General features: G+C 51.5%; 6 protein-coding genes and 1 non-coding gene across 7 annotated transcripts; 4 read left to right on the plus strand and 3 right to left on the minus strand.

Moving 5' to 3' along the window:
• Positions 1-481: 481 nt before the first annotated feature.
• Positions 482-2,794, minus strand: BO79DRAFT_166050 (pseudouridine synthase PUS7). Its single transcript, XM_025679290.1, has 2 exons — positions 2,566-2,794; positions 482-2,509 (listed from the first exon to the last, which is right to left on the minus strand). The coding sequence occupies exons 1-2, from the start codon at positions 2,778-2,780 to the stop codon at positions 511-513; spliced, it is 2,214 nt and encodes a 737-aa protein (XP_025544162.1). The 5' UTR covers positions 2,781-2,794; the 3' UTR covers positions 482-510.
• A 564-nt stretch (positions 2,795-3,358) lies between these two features.
• Positions 3,359-3,493, plus strand: BO79DRAFT_t39. The gene has a single exon. It is a non-coding gene; the product is annotated as a tRNA-Ala (tRNA).
• A 1,076-nt stretch (positions 3,494-4,569) lies between these two features.
• Positions 4,570-5,271, plus strand: BO79DRAFT_137115 (uncharacterized protein; the record flags this gene model as incomplete). Its single annotated transcript, XM_025678105.1, has 1 exon — positions 4,570-5,271. One exon carries the CDS (start codon positions 4,570-4,572, stop codon positions 5,269-5,271), a length of 702 nt encoding a protein of 233 aa, XP_025544163.1.
• Positions 5,272-5,436: 165 nt separating this feature from the next.
• BO79DRAFT_166053 (DUF2293 domain-containing protein) lies at positions 5,437-7,115 on the minus strand. Its single transcript, XM_025679291.1, has 3 exons — positions 6,476-7,115; positions 6,166-6,288; positions 5,437-6,095 (listed from the first exon to the last, which is right to left on the minus strand). Exons 1-3 carry the CDS (start codon positions 6,719-6,721, stop codon positions 5,634-5,636), a joined length of 831 nt encoding a protein of 276 aa, XP_025544164.1. The 5' UTR covers positions 6,722-7,115; the 3' UTR covers positions 5,437-5,633.
• A 1,540-nt stretch (positions 7,116-8,655) lies between these two features.
• Positions 8,656-9,918, minus strand: BO79DRAFT_224827 (uncharacterized protein; the record flags this gene model as incomplete). Its single annotated transcript, XM_025683698.1, has 7 exons — positions 8,656-8,743; positions 9,142-9,206; positions 9,266-9,387; positions 9,419-9,435; positions 9,536-9,648; positions 9,731-9,793; positions 9,859-9,918. 7 exons carry the CDS (start codon positions 9,916-9,918, stop codon positions 8,656-8,658), a joined length of 528 nt encoding a protein of 175 aa, XP_025544165.1.
• A 1,618-nt stretch (positions 9,919-11,536) lies between these two features.
• On the plus strand, positions 11,537-14,488 carry BO79DRAFT_45246 (PHD finger domain protein). The gene is made up of 3 exons (XM_025689271.1): positions 11,537-11,788; positions 12,095-14,182; positions 14,232-14,488. Exons 1-3 carry the CDS (start codon positions 11,763-11,765, stop codon positions 14,419-14,421), a joined length of 2,304 nt encoding a protein of 767 aa, XP_025544166.1. The 5' UTR covers positions 11,537-11,762; the 3' UTR covers positions 14,422-14,488.
• Positions 14,489-15,061: 573 nt separating this feature from the next.
• BO79DRAFT_284794 (sideroflexin family transporter) lies at positions 15,062-16,339 on the plus strand (the record flags this gene model as incomplete). Its single annotated transcript, XM_025688287.1, has 4 exons — positions 15,062-15,216; positions 15,281-15,414; positions 15,492-15,586; positions 15,659-16,339. Exons 1-4 carry the CDS (start codon positions 15,113-15,115, stop codon positions 16,337-16,339), a joined length of 1,014 nt encoding a protein of 337 aa, XP_025544167.1. The 5' UTR covers positions 15,062-15,112.
• Between the last annotated feature and the right edge of the window lie 30 nt (positions 16,340-16,369).

The following is a 16,369-nucleotide window of genomic DNA, read 5'->3' on the forward strand; positions in this document are numbered from 1 at the left end:
CACCGTGAAGTGACTGTATTGCGGACGCTGGACTCGCTCATTGATACATTGCTATATTGTTCGTCAGATTGATCGTCCCATTTTCTGAAAGAGGCATATTTTGCAAAATCTTTGGTGGAAACTATTCCTAGTAAAACAGAGATAGATATGCCATTTGATGATGCTATCTCCAAGTCTGGCCCTCATCTCATCTCACATCAGCCCGAGGAGTGGGCACTGTCCACTCTCCCCCAATGCTAGTTACGTTGGTTGAGAGTAAAAGCATCATACTCTCTTTAATACTCTTATTATTCGCGTCTGCTGTCTGTTAGAAACTTACTCTAGGTATGGGGATAACCATTCGGCATACAGACTGGATCTCTGCCTAACGAAATACTATATTACTTGAAACTGCTGCAACAGACATTGACTAAATGGACCTTACTATCACGTAGCATTCATTTATGTTGCAAGTCAATCTATACCCACAGTATGTACAAAACTAGCTTATACTATATATACATCCATCGTCTATCGACCCTTGCCAAAATCGGGCTGGTAGGCCTTGACCTTGCCCTTGGACAACTCCCTCAGAGCCATGGTGGCATACTGGCTCGAACCAAGCTGGAACTTGAGCACAATGGCAAGCTTCTCCTGCGCATTGGAGGACGGTGTCGCTTCACCAGAGGTTTCAGTCTCAGTCTTCTTGCCTTGGAGCTTCTCCAAGTCGGTCTGAACGAACTGCTCGTCATCCTGGCTATACACGTGCACGTCGAAGGAGAAGTCGGGTCCGGGACGGTTGAGCAGCTTGCGGTAGCTACCGGTGAGACTGACCTCCCTCCACTTGCGACGCATGTCGAAGGGGTCGAGACCGCCACCCTGGGCACTGCCCATGAACTGTTTGTAGAAGTCCGTCATCTTGTTGGACGGGTAGAGGACATCGTAGCCGGGCTGGGTCAAAACGACATCGAAGATGCTGTACTTGCCGCTGGCTGCCTCCTCGGCCGTCAAGGCGCGCGCACGGGTGATTCCTTCAGAGACGTAGGCGCTGTCTCCCGCCTGCGGGGTGATGATGACTTCGCCATCGGCGTCAACCTCGCCCGCAGCGGCAGCTGCTCCGGCATCTGCCTTGTCGCTGTGCTCGTGCACCAGCACGAGATCACCCTCCACGACCTTGTCGCCGTACAAGCGCCAGCGCTCACCGGCGGCAAAGTTCCACACCAAGGACTGGTAGGCGTGGACATACATCAAACGCAGATTACGAGGGATGGCTTGGAGAGCGCCAAGGTAGTCGTTCTGAGCGCGGCTGAGTTGACGCATGACGGTGGATTCCGCAGCGAATTTACGAGGAAGCTTCTCGAGAGCCTTGTTGGCGTTTCCGGTTGTTTCGAAAATATGGATTGCTTCTGCGCGGGCCTTGTCATCGGAACTGACCATGGCAGTCGAGTTCTCGCCCTCCTGAGCGGCAGCCAGAGCATGAGGGCTGTATTGGAGGATAGCATCGCAGGCGCCCTTGAAGTCGCCCTGGAGCATCTTGACGCCGACTGTGTCTGTGCGTGTAGCGAAAGTTCCGAAACGTTGCAGACCAAAGTAGTTGAAGTAGCCACGCTCGCGGAGATTCCGTAGTGCGGTGCCCACGACGTCCTTTGCCTTGGCAATGGCAGCCTCGCGGTCGCTGAAGTCAACACCCGGAATATCGCACTCACGGAGACTGATGACGAATTCGTTACCATTCAGATCTCCCAGATCAAGGCCATGTTTGCAATGTTCGAAATCGCCAAGAGCAGCGTTGCGGAGCGTAGGGTTGATCTTTGCGAGGCGCTCAGCATGTAAACGGTGCGCACAGGCTCTCTGAACAGTGACACCACGGCGGTCCTTGGTTCCGGCGAACTGGAAGTTCTTCGTGTTAATCTTCAGCTGCCGCGAGATGAACGAGAGGACTTCCATGGTATCCTTGTTCTCCTTGTACAGAGTGAAGTGCAGATAGGGACCGCCCAGCTCATCCCAATTGACCGGCACACGGGGGCGTGCATTGTTACGTCCACCCTGCGCACTGCGGTTGTTCCGGTTTGGCGCAGCAGAAATAACCATCATTCCTTCGCCATCGGTTTGAGACTCGAGTTGCGATTTGAAGATGCGACGGATGGCCTGGTGCATCTTGATGCGCAGGTCGCGGTCATCGACAACAAGAGTGGGGATCTTGGGCAGGTCGCTCGGCTTCGATTTGGGATTGAGGACGGCACGCTTGTTCAGCGATACAATCTTCTTGGTGGATTCTTCGCCGAACAGGGATTCAAGGAGGGCCATGTCTTCCTCGGGGATCTGGAATTCCGGCGTATTCTCTGCGCTTGGCGCAGCATCCTTCTCTGCAGATCCTTCTGGCTTCTCCTGCTGGTCATTCTCTGCGGGTTTGGGCGTGGGAGTTTCCGCGGGCTTAGCCTTCTCCTGTTCTGCTTCCGGGGTGGGGATATTGTGTAGATGCAGGACTTCGCCGGACGGTACGATCTCGTTGACAAGGAAGTCGGTATATCTAGTAGAAGAGGTCGGTAAGCGCCTGTATATCAACAGAGTTTGGGCAGTATTTACCTCTTCTTCAGGATGCCATAAAATCCTTCATTATCGCCACTAACAAACTCGGTGATTCCAACCTCGAGTTCTCTCGCCTCCTCCGCGGAGAGTTTGGCGGCGTCCGATGGCGCAATTGCCTCGTTGGAGGAAGGAAGGGCAGCATCCTCGGTGATAGGAGTGTTATCAGTCTTGAGCCGCTTGCGCGGCGACTCAACAATATCGGCACCTTCCATAGTAACGGTGGCAGTAATGTCAAACTGTAGTAGTTGCAGCGCCTAAAGTCATGAGCGGCTCCAGTCTGGAAAAGTTACCGTCACGTTTTTGCTGCTCCGCATTGGGCTAGAGTGGGGCTAGCCCTAGTGTGGTCGAATGAGGAAGTCTGTTTACATGATCTGATCTATATTACTGACATGCCTTCATTCAATATACTTCAACAATTGTAGCAAATTTACCAAGATGATATGCATGAATTTTACGGAGTTCTCCTCTGTTTGATCTATCCTCATATTTAGCTATGTACGTAAATATTGTACTGATTGCTCCAGCCTCTGTCTTTCTCTCTCGCACTGATTGGAAGTATGCAAACAGAACCTTTCGGTTCCCAGATCTCCCATGAGATCAGCCTTGCATCACCCATATTTTGGTCATATATCCAGATATCGGGATGTGATAGGTCTCCCACAGTACATCCATATCGACAAGACATGCAGCTATGCAGATGCCCAAAGGTGTGCTTTTGAGGATACCTCATCAACAGTATATATGAGCATATTTATCATTCTTTTAATTCTGCCGCAGATCCACACAAGTGGCCCTTGTGGCGCAATCGGTAGCGCGTAAGACTTGCAAGTACCCCCTACCACGCCTTAAACTAAAACTCCCTACTAACTGTCTATGAAGCTACTCTGAGATCTTAAGGCTGTGGGTTCGATCCCCACCAGGGGCTTTCAATTTTTTTTAGGCGTCTGGGTGCTATAGTGGGGATATTTTTGTATACTCTGAAGAGATTCTGACCAGAGGGGGCCTGGTCTGTTTTTGAAACAGAAATTACGTGGATGAATCCTGTGATTTTGACTCAATTACAGTAGATGATTAGAGATACGGAGCATGAGCAGTGAACTGAGGAGATATGTCAGGGTATTCGGCGGCATGGTTCCATTCAGGCATCTCCTCAAGAGTTCTCTATATCAAGTACGTAAAGGGTTCTCGCAGGATTTGGATATTCTTTCCGTAAAGCTGGTATGCACATCTGCTCTGCGGTTTAACCTGCAAGGATGTGGGTTGTGAAGATCCGGCTCTTATGCCTCTATGTATGATGATACAACATGATAAGCATAGCTCCTTTGAGTATACGCAGTATATCAAGAAAAGGACGGAGTGCGTCACTCAGCTATATGGGTGAACACATGCACACTGGAATAAGACTCTGCTACTACATAGCACAGACTACCTACATCTCTTGTCATGCGAGTATTGTCAGACCTCAAACCGATACTCCTGGGGATCATTCAGGAAGAAAGGGACAACGTAGGTGTTAGTACATGCGGCCTAGAACCTCGATATGACCACCATGACATGGAGCCTTAGCATTACAGCTCTACCCCCAAATCAAGCAAAAGATGTTCCAGGCTCATTCACTGTTAGCAGCAGGTGTATTATCAAGTTACCATCTACGGCAATTTCCGACCAAGCTCGACCTGATGGATCATTTTATGTGCAGAAGACCACAACAAGATCCATTACTGGCCTACCAGCCTAGTATAGTACCCATTAGGCACATCAGGCTCATGTGCAGACTCCTACATGCAATCCAGGCTTCCCAGTGAGAGCCCTACACTGGAGACTCCCGCAACAACTACAGGAACCCCTCTCAAAATCCCATTCCCACCATAAACCCTAACCTACTCCCCTCCCCATATAAAACCCCTATAAAATGCATTCTACCACCACCAAACACCCCACCTCAGGGTCCTTCACCCCCCTGCTCAGCAGGCCAAGGAAAAAAAAAAAAAACAATCAAACATGGACACCCTCCTCTACCCCACCCTCCTGCACGACCTCCATCCCCACCTGGACATGAGCCACTGGCCGACCCTCGACCATCACCTCTACCCCTTCTACCCAACCACCACCACCACCATCACCATCCCCCTCCCTCCCCAAACCACCCACAATGACCCCATCCTCACCCGACGCCTCCGCCTCAAAGAATCCGGAATAACCTTCGAATACTACAAGAAACTGTTCTACACACCGCTGGACAACCTCATCCTCATAACCATCGGGTTCTCACTCGATACTCTCCTCACCAACATGCCCGAATGCGATACTCTCGCCCACACCCCAATCAACAGACACCATCCGCACTGCATCTTCGCCATCTTGCGATCCGCGAAGCAGCATCTAGCACACGCTCTCCGGACGGGGAGTTTCGCTAATAAGGCGATTAATCGGACTAAGTATCATGTGCTGTGTAAGGTTGCGGCGAGGGGGGATACCGCGCAGGAGATTTTTGGGAATTTGTTGGGAGATCTCGATAAGGTGGTATTGGAGTTGGAGGGGGGTGTTAGGGAGGTAAGGTTCTTTCCTTATAGGAGGGATGGGGATGGGGGAAGGTTGGAGATTTTCTTTTATGAGCCCGGGGAGCCGATTGTTGGGTGGAGGTCGAGGGGGTTGAGGGTTTGGGAGGAGGGGGGGAGTGGTGAGGGTTCGGGGTGTGGGTAGTTGGGGGGAGGGGGGAGAGGTAAAGATGGTAGGGCTGGATGGGGTGGGGTGTGTTGGAAGGTGGATTGAGAGAGGTTTCTCTCTCTCTCATGTTTGAATAGCATGATCTAATATTAACCTGAGTGTCTAATCTCTATGCTTAATCTAATCATGAATGCTTGTGGTCATCACGCTGTGCATCAATGCAAATAAGCCAGAACAGAACGCCGTAGCCGTGGAGGTGTTGCGGCCTCGCACATATGTGATGTTAACCCTGATGCAATCTGTGTACTGTCTCCAACATACCAGAAATGAACATTAATAGGGCATCGCTTTCGTTTCAATGTCGTTGGTTTGGAACCAAATTATTCCCCACACAGAAATCAATCAATCACAATCACTCGATCCCGCATAGTCAGGCAATCTGTTGGCTCTACATTGCCACCTGCCCATGCGGTCCTGATAGCCTGGACCATCTCCTTTGACGCTTGACGAGCTTCACCGCGCGTCTTCCCGGCCTTCAGGAGTGCTTCATAGCTGGTATGGGTGTGTCTGATATGAGCCTCTACGGCTAACTTGGCTTTGTCTTGGTCCGATAATCTGGATGTCCGGCCCACGCGGCCAGAGCCCTTCAGAAAGGCATGTTCGAGAATAGTGTCCAGTGACTCTTCTGGCATTAAAGGAAACTGGGCGCGTAAGAGCTGACGGGCTTGCGCATAATCTTTCTCATCACGTACTTGAACAGCTTGAGCGCGAGACTGAGCTGTTTCGTCCGCTAATCGGAGGACGGCAGTGTGAACATCGGCCGGAACACGTAGGCCAAGAGTGCTCTTGCCTCTATCATCCTGCGGAAGGGTTAGGAAATGGGTACAAAGAAGCTGCTAGTAGTAGAATGATTTGGGTTTGTATCCTCACATAAACCACGTAGACAATTCGGCCAGACTCCTTTGTCAGTTTTCGGCAATTGCGAGTAATGTAGATGTCGCCCTTGGGGACAAATCTGTAGTTTGCAGGGGATGGATCCCGTCTAAAACAGTTCTGTCCACGGCTCGGGTGTCAGTATGTATTTAGTGATTGGTACCCCGAGTTGGCGCTAGGATATGCAGGCAATGCAAGGATCAAGGCTGGGTGATCGGGATCCCTGCTACAACACCGGGAACACTAATAACTATCAAGGGCAGAAGAGAAGCCCGAAGCAGGTCTCTCAGTTTTTGTCATCACTCACCTTTTCTTTTGGCTCAGTCGACAGTGGAAGGAGATTCAGTCTGAATGGTCTCCCTGGTTTACTCCTGCGCTCCGTAAGTTTTGTCTTGCTGCTGCTAACCACGTCGCCGCGATCACGTTTCTTCACGGCGCTGTTTTTGCGAGTCTGGGCCAGGATAGACAGGGGCGATCTCGGGGTGATCTTCCGTTTCCCACGCCGCCTTCTGGCGGCCCCTGAGCGGGAGGCTTTCTTTGGCGTGGGCGACATTATCTCCGATCTTTTTGAGAGGGAAAGGCCATTCAGATAAGAGTCTGAGTAAAGACTAGGCAAGACACGATCCAAATCTGATTCTTATTGTATACTTGGGATCTGACGCTGCACTAAGGCTACTGCTGCTCTGTTGGTATGGGAAAACGGTGAGGCGTGTAGGGGAAGAAACTGATTAGGTGCTTGCAGATGGTAATTCTTATGGGTCGGGATAGTGAAAGGAACGTTCATTCATAGTCAAAGAACGACGGCCCAGCTGTCCTTCTCTCTTTATGTATAACAACCCATGCGGGCTGAGTTGGTTATGCCTTGTAGCAAATGGTTGTAAATGATTGTGGTTATGGCTGAAAGAAAGGCTGGATAATGATGCCCAATGGCCAAAGAGTGATTTGACACAGCACAATGGATGGATTGGGTGGATGAATCCACTCACTTTCCTCTTCTCGGCGGGCGGTGGATTTTGGCGGGGTTGTGGCTGGTGCGTGTGGCGGTGTGTAGAGCCTGCAGTTTCAGGTATCAAGTATGAGTAGATCCTCGAGTAGTCGCATGTATCATTTCGGGGTCTCAAGTATACTCTATATATGGTATACAATAATAACTTCATCAGTTATATAATCCCTTCATCTCACACTATTTATGGGAATGGCCGTCTTCTTATCCTGTGAAAGGCTCTTTTATGGAGGCGAAACAGAGTATCTACAGTATGCCACTCAGCATGGGCTACAGAAAGCACAACTGTTCTTTAATAAGAGCCTCGGTGACGGAGTACTCCGCACGATGAAGTTACCCGTCGTCACTATCGGTCTATACTGGCAACACTCGTATGAACTATCATCAGCCCTTCTGTTTCATGCATTCGCTGCATACTACTTTACGAATCTCCTGTAGGATCGATCGCACTGACTCTGCAAAGCACCCGCTCCAGGCCCGTATCCCCATGGTAACAATCCTACATGTAAACGGCAATATCCGCACAATAATTGCCACTTTCGCAGTCGGTGTATGAAGCTGCACATTATGTGCATCTGATCCGCAGATATTGATCGATGATTATGCTCCGCCGGCATTCCAGTCAGGTCACCGGATCTCACACATCGTGAAGAGCAAGAAATTGCTATAGATAGATCTATGGTGCAGCTCAGGTAGGTATGCAGTCCTCAGGGCCATGTGCACTCACATCTCACTTCAGCTGCACAAAAGATAAGAACCCCGGTTGTCTGTCCAGGAATCTCTTGCGCGGGGTGAAGAGCAAAGCAAAACCTTTTTGTAATTAGAGGAAGGGTGAGCCAAACATCACCCTGGGCAGTGCTGCTCCTTACTGATGTCTCCAACCTTAATCCAGCCAAGGTGTGCCTGACGAGCTGCGAGATGGACAGGCTGGCAGGACACTAAGCCGGTGCTGCATCAACCATCATGTCAGGGGCTTCCTCGAAAACTGAAATCATAGATGCTCAATGGAGGGAGAGAGGAGAGACTACTGCGGGTTACACCGCAGGGCGTCTAACTACTGCTGCAGGTCCCGTCGCTCGCGTGCAGCAGCTCTTACTGGTTCAGCCCCGATGGCCTGAGAATGGTTGTTTGCTGACTTGTAAAGGGGGGAGGGACTCCAGACAACAAGTCATCGTTGGTGGATGCTTGGAGCCTATCGGAAACGGCTTCCATCTCAGTCGGCTGGATTAGCATCGGCAGAGCAGATCAATGCCCCCAGAACATAGAAAAAAGATCATAATAATATTGAATAATAGTAGGGTTAGTTCGGGACGGAGTAAGTATGTAACTGCGAATCAACTCAATCTGGGTTCGGAAGTAGTGGACGGCATTACCCATTGAAGCCTGGAGTGTAGTACTTTAGTTTAACCGATCGGGGAGAATTCCGCCCCTACCATAGGCTCTCCCCTTTCCAATAATGCTTGACCAATGATGTTCGCCAGAGACTAAAGCATTGATCTCTTTTTCTTGTTGCTAAACGAGTCGCGGCAGGCATTAGAATCCTCCGTCCAGGAGAACCGATAGATAGTAGAACTGCAGATAGTAGTCATTACCTAGTACTTAGTCTAGACTCGCGTTGGGTCGCCTCACGTCCCCTCTTTTCGTGGCCCAATGAATGAACCACCGGGCGGGTCGCGGTGAATCTCCTTAATCGGGTAATATTACTTTCGGGGACGGAAGCTCACCCTACCATTTTGCCCTGCCCAGTATCCATTCTAGCTACCACTTACTCTTACTGGTACTAGTATCCATGAAAGAAGATACTTCCCTCGCGGGCTGAAACATCTGCTTCCCAAGAAATAGACTAAATTAGACAAGTCTGACTCGTTATGTGTAGGAACTGGGAAAGCAAAGACTTGGAATCAGTCGAGTCTTAAATTCAACGGTTTCTGGAGACGAGCCATTTGGTATTTGGCTACGTTTTCTGTCACCTCGCCTGTCCCGAAGTTTGAAGCATGGATAGCTGCAGCGGGTGTAAATAGCGTCGACATACTAGCTTCCAGACAGCTAAGTTAGGAAAGGGAGCCAGACCAGGGATTATGCCGGAGAAGACACGGAGCTGAATTGAGGAAGGAAATTGGAAATGGGTTCAAATGTCGTCATTGGGGTCGGTCCCAGGCCCAGGAGATCGTAATTACGGGGAGCTATTAATATTCCGGGCACACACATACACAGTACTAACACAGTATTAACACAATCTTGCAAGACGTGGGATGAGATCGAGGCTGGAGCTGAAAAGAGGGCCCCAGTGGATTGACTATTAGTGGTTAGTTTTAGTGGTGGTCGTGGCCGGAGTCGGGGGGGTGTGGTGGGAGGATGAAGGACCAGAAACCCCAGGGCGTCCGAGGGTCGTTAGTGTTGGCGGTGGTCGCAAGGCTCAATCTCCCGTCGCCCAATCCGGCCTCGATCGACGCTTTCGTAAGGGAAGGGAGGTTGACCTGCTCACATTCAAAACCTTGTCCGGGTTGATTCCTACTCCAGTAAGTACAGTATGGAGCAAAATATGGAGTAAGTGTTGACCGGTATGATTCGATCTACATACATCGGTGGTTTAGAGAGCGGTCGAGACGTGCGGCCACAATTCTGGGATCAAAGTGAAACCAAAGCCCTCGATATCTATCACCTGTGACTGTTGACATATCGGTCACCCTCTTCAGCCAAGTGGGAAGTCTATTCGATGGCCACCCGAGGAATAATGAACAAGCCATAAGATACGGGGGAGGGAAACAATCGAAGACGGATGCAGGTCCAGAGCCCGGCGTCAGCACCAGTAAGTAACTTGACCAACCGATCACGCTGGAGACGGTGATAGATGACCCACGGAAATGGACCGCTGTTCCTTGTTCTTGGGACCGCCCGCTGGTGCCTTGGAGCGCGGTTCACTAGTCATGGATTATTATGGATACGTTCGGTGGTATACTAGTAATCTCGCGCTGAAAGGACCAGTCTCTTCCCGTCGTCTCCATTTGTCGACTATTGCAAGATGATGCCGGTGACCTCGTATACGTTTCTCCGGCATTGACGGTAAGATTATAGGTACAGTACAGTATAGCATAGTTTGATGGGTGGATCACTGTCTATCTTATACAGTACAATCACAAGCGGAGTATACCTTCCCTAAGAATTGATTAAGTCACTACTAGCTGACTATTCCATCCGAGGTACACAGTAAACTACTAAAGAGTAGTGTGATAGTTCACTATTCTCGGAACCAGAACCATTGGAATTTGATAGAACCACCAAAGCATGATGATTAGTAGTGATCACCTCATGCTCTGTTTCATAAGAGGAAGTAAGAAAATAGAAAAGGTTATTATTCTATGTTACAATCCATTCACTTTTTGTACCCATCCGGTGCGTCATGAAGGCTCCCCCTTCGCAGCGGGAAGGTCAAGGTGTCGGTCGTGTGCAGCGGTCCCAGTTCATCTCACCCAAGGCCCGTAGCTCCACCAGCCAAAAGTGGAGGACGATCGGGAGGAAAGGCAGAGTTAGTTGGTTGGTTAATTAGTTAGATAATGATTCGAGAGGGGACTCGATGACCAAAGACTAGATGAATACTAGAATACTATAACAAACACTATAATAATGGCGGGGGATTAAGATGGCAGGATCAAAGACGATAATTTGGAGCAGCCTCATTTGTCACCAGCAATTGAAGGTACCAAGTCCTGGTTGCAGCAAAACCGGACCTTGACCCTCCCAGGGAACGTAGCAGTTCATAAAAAAAAAAGTCCCCAGCTGGTGGATCTGCGGATGTAAGTAAAAAGGAAAAAAAGAGGGCAAAAAAACTGTCAATTTATTACCAAATTACAAACAGAGGAAAACGAAAACACAAAATTTCCCATTCGGCTTCGCTTCTTACTTTCTTCTCTTCCTCTGTCTCTTTTTTTTTTTTCTTCCTCCTTCACAACGAGCCGGTTGAATCTTCTCCTGGTCTCCTTTTCTTTTTTTCACTTTTTCCTGTTCACTCCTGTTTGAAGGGCAAGGTTCGGCCAAAACAAAAGAGGGAAGCATCAAAGACACAGCGTCCTAATCTAAACGCATTCCGCTCCTCCCTTTGTTCAGGAGAGCTCTGTCGTTCTTGGAACCTTCCATACTAACCAACCTAACCCAACCTTCAATCCCTCGACCCCCCAGCCTGCCTGGTCTGAGTCCATCCTCTCTATCTCCCTCCTCCCCTCTTGACTCCTCCTCTTCCTCCCTCTCTACCTTTTTTCTTTGTCCCCTTCTCCAGATTACCAGCTCCGGTGACCTCCCGTCCTTCAGACCGGCGATAGGACTATGTGCTAGCGTCGTCCTCCCTTCGTCCAACCCCAACCTTTCCTTCGAAGGGTCAAACACTCTTGTGTCCGAACCTACAACTCCAGTCCGAACTAACTTGGCTTCAATGACCCTGTGGAGGAGGCTCACATTCGTCGGCACAGCGATCCCTACCGAACCAACCCCTCTCCTCCAACATTCCTGACGGCCCCCGAAATATCTGGACTTCCTACAAGAGGGTTGCCTGGCAGCTTGTGCATTGTATGGTTGCTGGGATCACAACGTTGCTGACATGAGTTGGGATCAACCGGTTCACAGGTATGTCGGTTGAATTTCCTACTCATCTTGTATTACCGGCACACGCGGGGCTGCCTCTCTATCACCACACTCCTTACTAGCTACAATTTCTCCCTCATACTGTTTCCTTGCTCTTTTGTTACTGCACTTTTTCACTGTCTTCCGCTTAATTTCGGACTTTTATCTCTACATGCACATAAACCCTCCACCCACATTGGTCTCCTCTGGCAGTATATCGTGTGGGTTGCGGAGCTCCTACCGAGCTCCGACCCTTCAGCGGTAGCTAGTGTGCAACATGATGCTGACAGAGCCGTCTTTCTCGTTCAGCTTCAGCTATCCCAACGGTGAACCTCAGACTCCTACGAGGACTCCCCCGACAACCACAATCTTTGGCGATTCCGCTTTCCAGACCCCTAAACTCGAATCCAGCTTCTTCGATCCCCGGGTTACCTGGGATACTTCGGACCCCTATGCCTCGAGTCCGGAATTCCTCCGCACGCCCCAGAAGTTTGGGCTGAGCACACCTTCCATCAATCCTCTCCGGCTGCCGGATACTGCCCCCGACCGACCGACCGATACTGAGGACAATACCCGGAATGGCAAAGCGGCGGAGCAGGACACTGATACGGCCAAGAGACGTCGCCCGTCCAGGCCACATGGGCATGTGGGAGAGGATGGTCCTCGCACAGTAGATTCAGCCAAATCTGCTGCGACAATTCAGACTCCTCCTCCCAGCAGTGCTTCGAGGAAGAAGGTGACGGGGGTTGACGAGGCCACCGGTACAGGTCGACGGCCGTCCGCCTCTAGCATGATTGGCGGTCATTTAGAAACTCCCAGTCGGTTACTGGGGGCTTCCCCACGGCTCTTTGGAGACCTTCAATCATCCTCAGACCCATTCCAGCTAGGATCAATCGATTCCGGTGCCTCTTCATTCTTCCCACAGCAAAGGCTATTCTGGGACCATGATCTCAATCAGCACGAGAGCAACATGGGCCTGTCGGCCAGTAACAATCTTGACTTGTTTGACCTTCATGCCAATAACTCCTTCCATGTCAACCACACCACCGCCCCGGATTCTCACATCCCACAGTTGCCTATAATCGAAGGAAACATGGACCTCCCCGATTTCAATAATAGTAGTACATATAACCTCTCTTCGGGGGTGACCACTACCGACGCCGCCCTCTTCCCTGCCCCTTTCTCCACTTCCCCTCGCCGCCCTATCACGAAAGCAGAGGATCCAGCACTGTTCCTGAGCTCCCCCGCACGCCGATTTGGTGGACTGCAGCCGACTCCTGAGAAGAGGCTCTTCTCCCGACCGACTCGCCAGCCCTACCATCACCAAACGGAGGAGTCCAAGAGAGAGGAGCTCCGCCGCGCTCGCAGCGTCAACCATCATATCCCTGTCTATGAGGATGATGATGACGATGACTACACCCCCCGTCAGATGAGGCCGACTTTGACTCGTAGCCTAACGCACAGTGCTATTGCAGGGTCTGCCAGCCGACCGGGGTCTGGGAGTATGATGGCTTCCAGCAATGGAATCCGGAAGAGTCCCTCCAAGGGTCGCTCGTCTCCCATCAAGCCCATTCGTCATCAGCTGTCGAGGGCAAATTCAGTGGCTGCTACTCTGCCCAGACGCTCTCAGTCCGTAGTCCTCAAGATAGGCAAAGACGGTAGAGCTAAGGCGGAAATGCAACCTGTGCCCGAGGCATCAACCGGTTTGACGGACCCCATCACAGGAATGGACTTGGATGGCTCCACCACGGAAAGCGAGTATGACTCGGTGGACTACTGTGAATACCCAACTGTCCCCAGCCGCAACCCTTCATTTGCATTTTCCGACGCCAGTGGGGCGACGATTGCTCGTAGTGACTGTGGTTCAAGGCCCCATTCGAAGGGTTCCTATACCTCTACGGCAGCGTCATCCTCAGGACGAGCATCCCCGTGGGCTGACGCCGGTCGAGCGCCTTCCAGACGACCACAGTACAAGCCTACTTTGGATGACTGGAAGCGCACCCCGAAAAAGCAGTTGGCAACGCTCCACTCAGACCTATCATACCTCAGTGCCGGTTCCCTAGGCGAGCCTTTTGCTGATCCCGAGGATGACAGTGGTGATGCCCAGCATGCACTCCGAAAGGTCCTCCAAGAGAGAGGTCGGATCCCTCGTCCGCACACTGTCAGCTACGGGTCGCGGATCAGCCGTTCTGCTCGCTCTCTCGCTCACCTCAGATCGTCCCCGCCACGATTCGGTGCGGAGCTTGACCTCAGCTCACGGACCACGAATACATCGCCCACGACCATGACCGACCCCGACATAGCCACCCCCGTCACCGACCGCTTCAGCAACCCGAGCAATGGGACCCGGTGTGTCTGCAATTCCATGGACAATGGTGGCCACCTCATGATCCAATGGTAAGCCATAGCAATAACTGTCTATGGATGGCTACTGATTGATGAGCAGCGAATCATGCAGTCACTGGTTACACACCAAGTGCGTTGGACTGGAGCGGGCCAACCTGCCGTCCGTGTATGTGTGCATCTTCTGCGCCCAGACACCCACTCGAAAGAATCATCGGGTCCGAGTGCCTGTCGGGGCTTCTGGACATGCCCCCACCTCGCCTTTAGCTCATAAATCCTACCGATTTCGATGAATGTAATGACCATGGCGCCCGATTGGCGTCCTTCCCTTCTTCGTGTACCATTCTCGCACCGAGTTTTTGTACGACTTGACCTACATCCCGGGTGGGTTCTTTTTCTGCATTGATGGTCTCGCCAGTGAGCAGGCCTACGCCTTCGTTTTCCTTTTTCCACCGGGTTTCCTTTGTTTATCTGTGTGCCAGAGCTTAGACATACCCCCATTTCCTTGCGACGTACATTCCATCCGCTTCGGGCGGTCATGTGTCACATCCCAGCGGTAACTGCTCACCTGTGGATGTTGGATGTTTTTAATTTGTTCTATTAATTGTGTGGCGAGAGACTTGTGATACCTGTACTCTTGTATGTTCGCCACCTCGAATGAAACCACTACCATGAAGTACTACATTAGCAACAAGTAGACCTGAGTAGACCTGACTCCAACCAGTACATACTCCGATGTAGCGTTCGGTAACGGAAATACCGTACCGCTTTTAAGGCGGTGAGACGTTCCTGACGAGATCGGAGATTGACGCACTCCGATTGGTGGACCTGACGCTTATCGGCTCACCGCCCGCGATAGGCACGTGTGTGGTCCCGCCTCAATGATTTTCGCCGTGGCGCCGATGACTCCTCCGATCATCCTCCTTTCCCTGAAGTGTCTCTGTCCATCCTGTCTTCGCGACCCTCCTTCGTTCGTCTCTGCAGATGTCCGCCTCCCTCCCCGGCAGCCGGGACCTCCCTCGGTCTCAATATGATCTGACAACCTACTGGGGCCGCGTGCGGCATGCGGCTGACCTCTCCGACCCGCGGTAAGTGGGAAATGCGCTCGATGTGAATGAGTGTGCGATCTTTCGCTGATGCCAATTCTTCCAGGATGATGTTTGTGTCTTCGTCCGGCCTGGAGCAGGCTAAACAGCTGGTCTCCTCGTACAAGCAGAGCCATCTTCCGCATATGACTCCGGAGCTGTGGCGCGCGAAGAAGGTGGTTGATTCCACCCTTCACCCTGGTGCGTTCCTCCTTACCCCATGAGCTATCCTTCAAGAGGAAAGAACCCACACAGCATATACTCATACACACCAACAGACACTGGCGAGCCGGTCTTCCTTCCCTTCCGTATGTCCTGCTACGTTATGTCCAATCTGGTCGTGACAGCTGGTATGCTTACGCCGGGACTGCAGGTGAGTTACACACCGACACGCTCCAGCCTCTAAACCCGACCATGGATTTTCAAACCTGACCAATAAACCAAGACCACCGGAACTCTTCTCTGGCAAATCGCCAACCAATCGCTCAATGTTGCCATTAACAACGCCAACGCCAACAAGTCCACCCCGCTGTCCGTCCCCCAGATCGCCAAGTCCTACCTCATGGCCGTGTCGGCCTCCTGCTCCGTCGCTCTGGGTCTGAACGCCCTCGTGCCCCGTCTCAAGGGCATCTCGCCTAACGCGAAGCTCATCCTGGGTCGTCTTGTGCCGTTCGCCGCTGTGTCCAGCGCCAGCGCTCTGAACGTGTTCCTCATGCGCGGCGAGGAGATCCGTCAGGGTATTGATGTGTACCCGGTGCTGTCGGAGGTGGAGAAGAAGAAGCTCGAGGAGTCTGGCGAGACGGTGCAGAGTCTGGGCAAGAGTAAGAAGGCGGCTACTATTGCTGTCGGCGAAACGGCTATCAGTCGTGTGCTGAATGCTACCCCTATCATGGTGGTTCCGCCGTTGGTGTTGGTGCGGTTGGAGAAGACTGCTTGGTTGAAGGCTCGTCCTAGGATGATTATGCCCTTGAACTTGGGATTGGTCCTGGCGACGTCCCTGTTTGCGTTGCCGTTGGCCCTGGGTGCGTTCCCCCAGAGACAGGCTATTAGCGCGACGACTCTGGAGCCGGAGTTCTGGGAGAAGGGTGGTAAGGATGGTCAGGTGGAGTTTAACCGGGGCATGTAGATAAAAAAAAGTTTACCTTGGTTGGGAAGG

The sequence above is a fragment of the Aspergillus costaricaensis genome (assembly GCF_003184835.1).
Source record: "Aspergillus costaricaensis CBS 115574 unplaced genomic scaffold BO79scaffold_3, whole genome shotgun sequence".
Classification (NCBI taxonomy): Eukaryota; Fungi; Ascomycota; class Eurotiomycetes; order Eurotiales; family Aspergillaceae; genus Aspergillus; species Aspergillus costaricensis.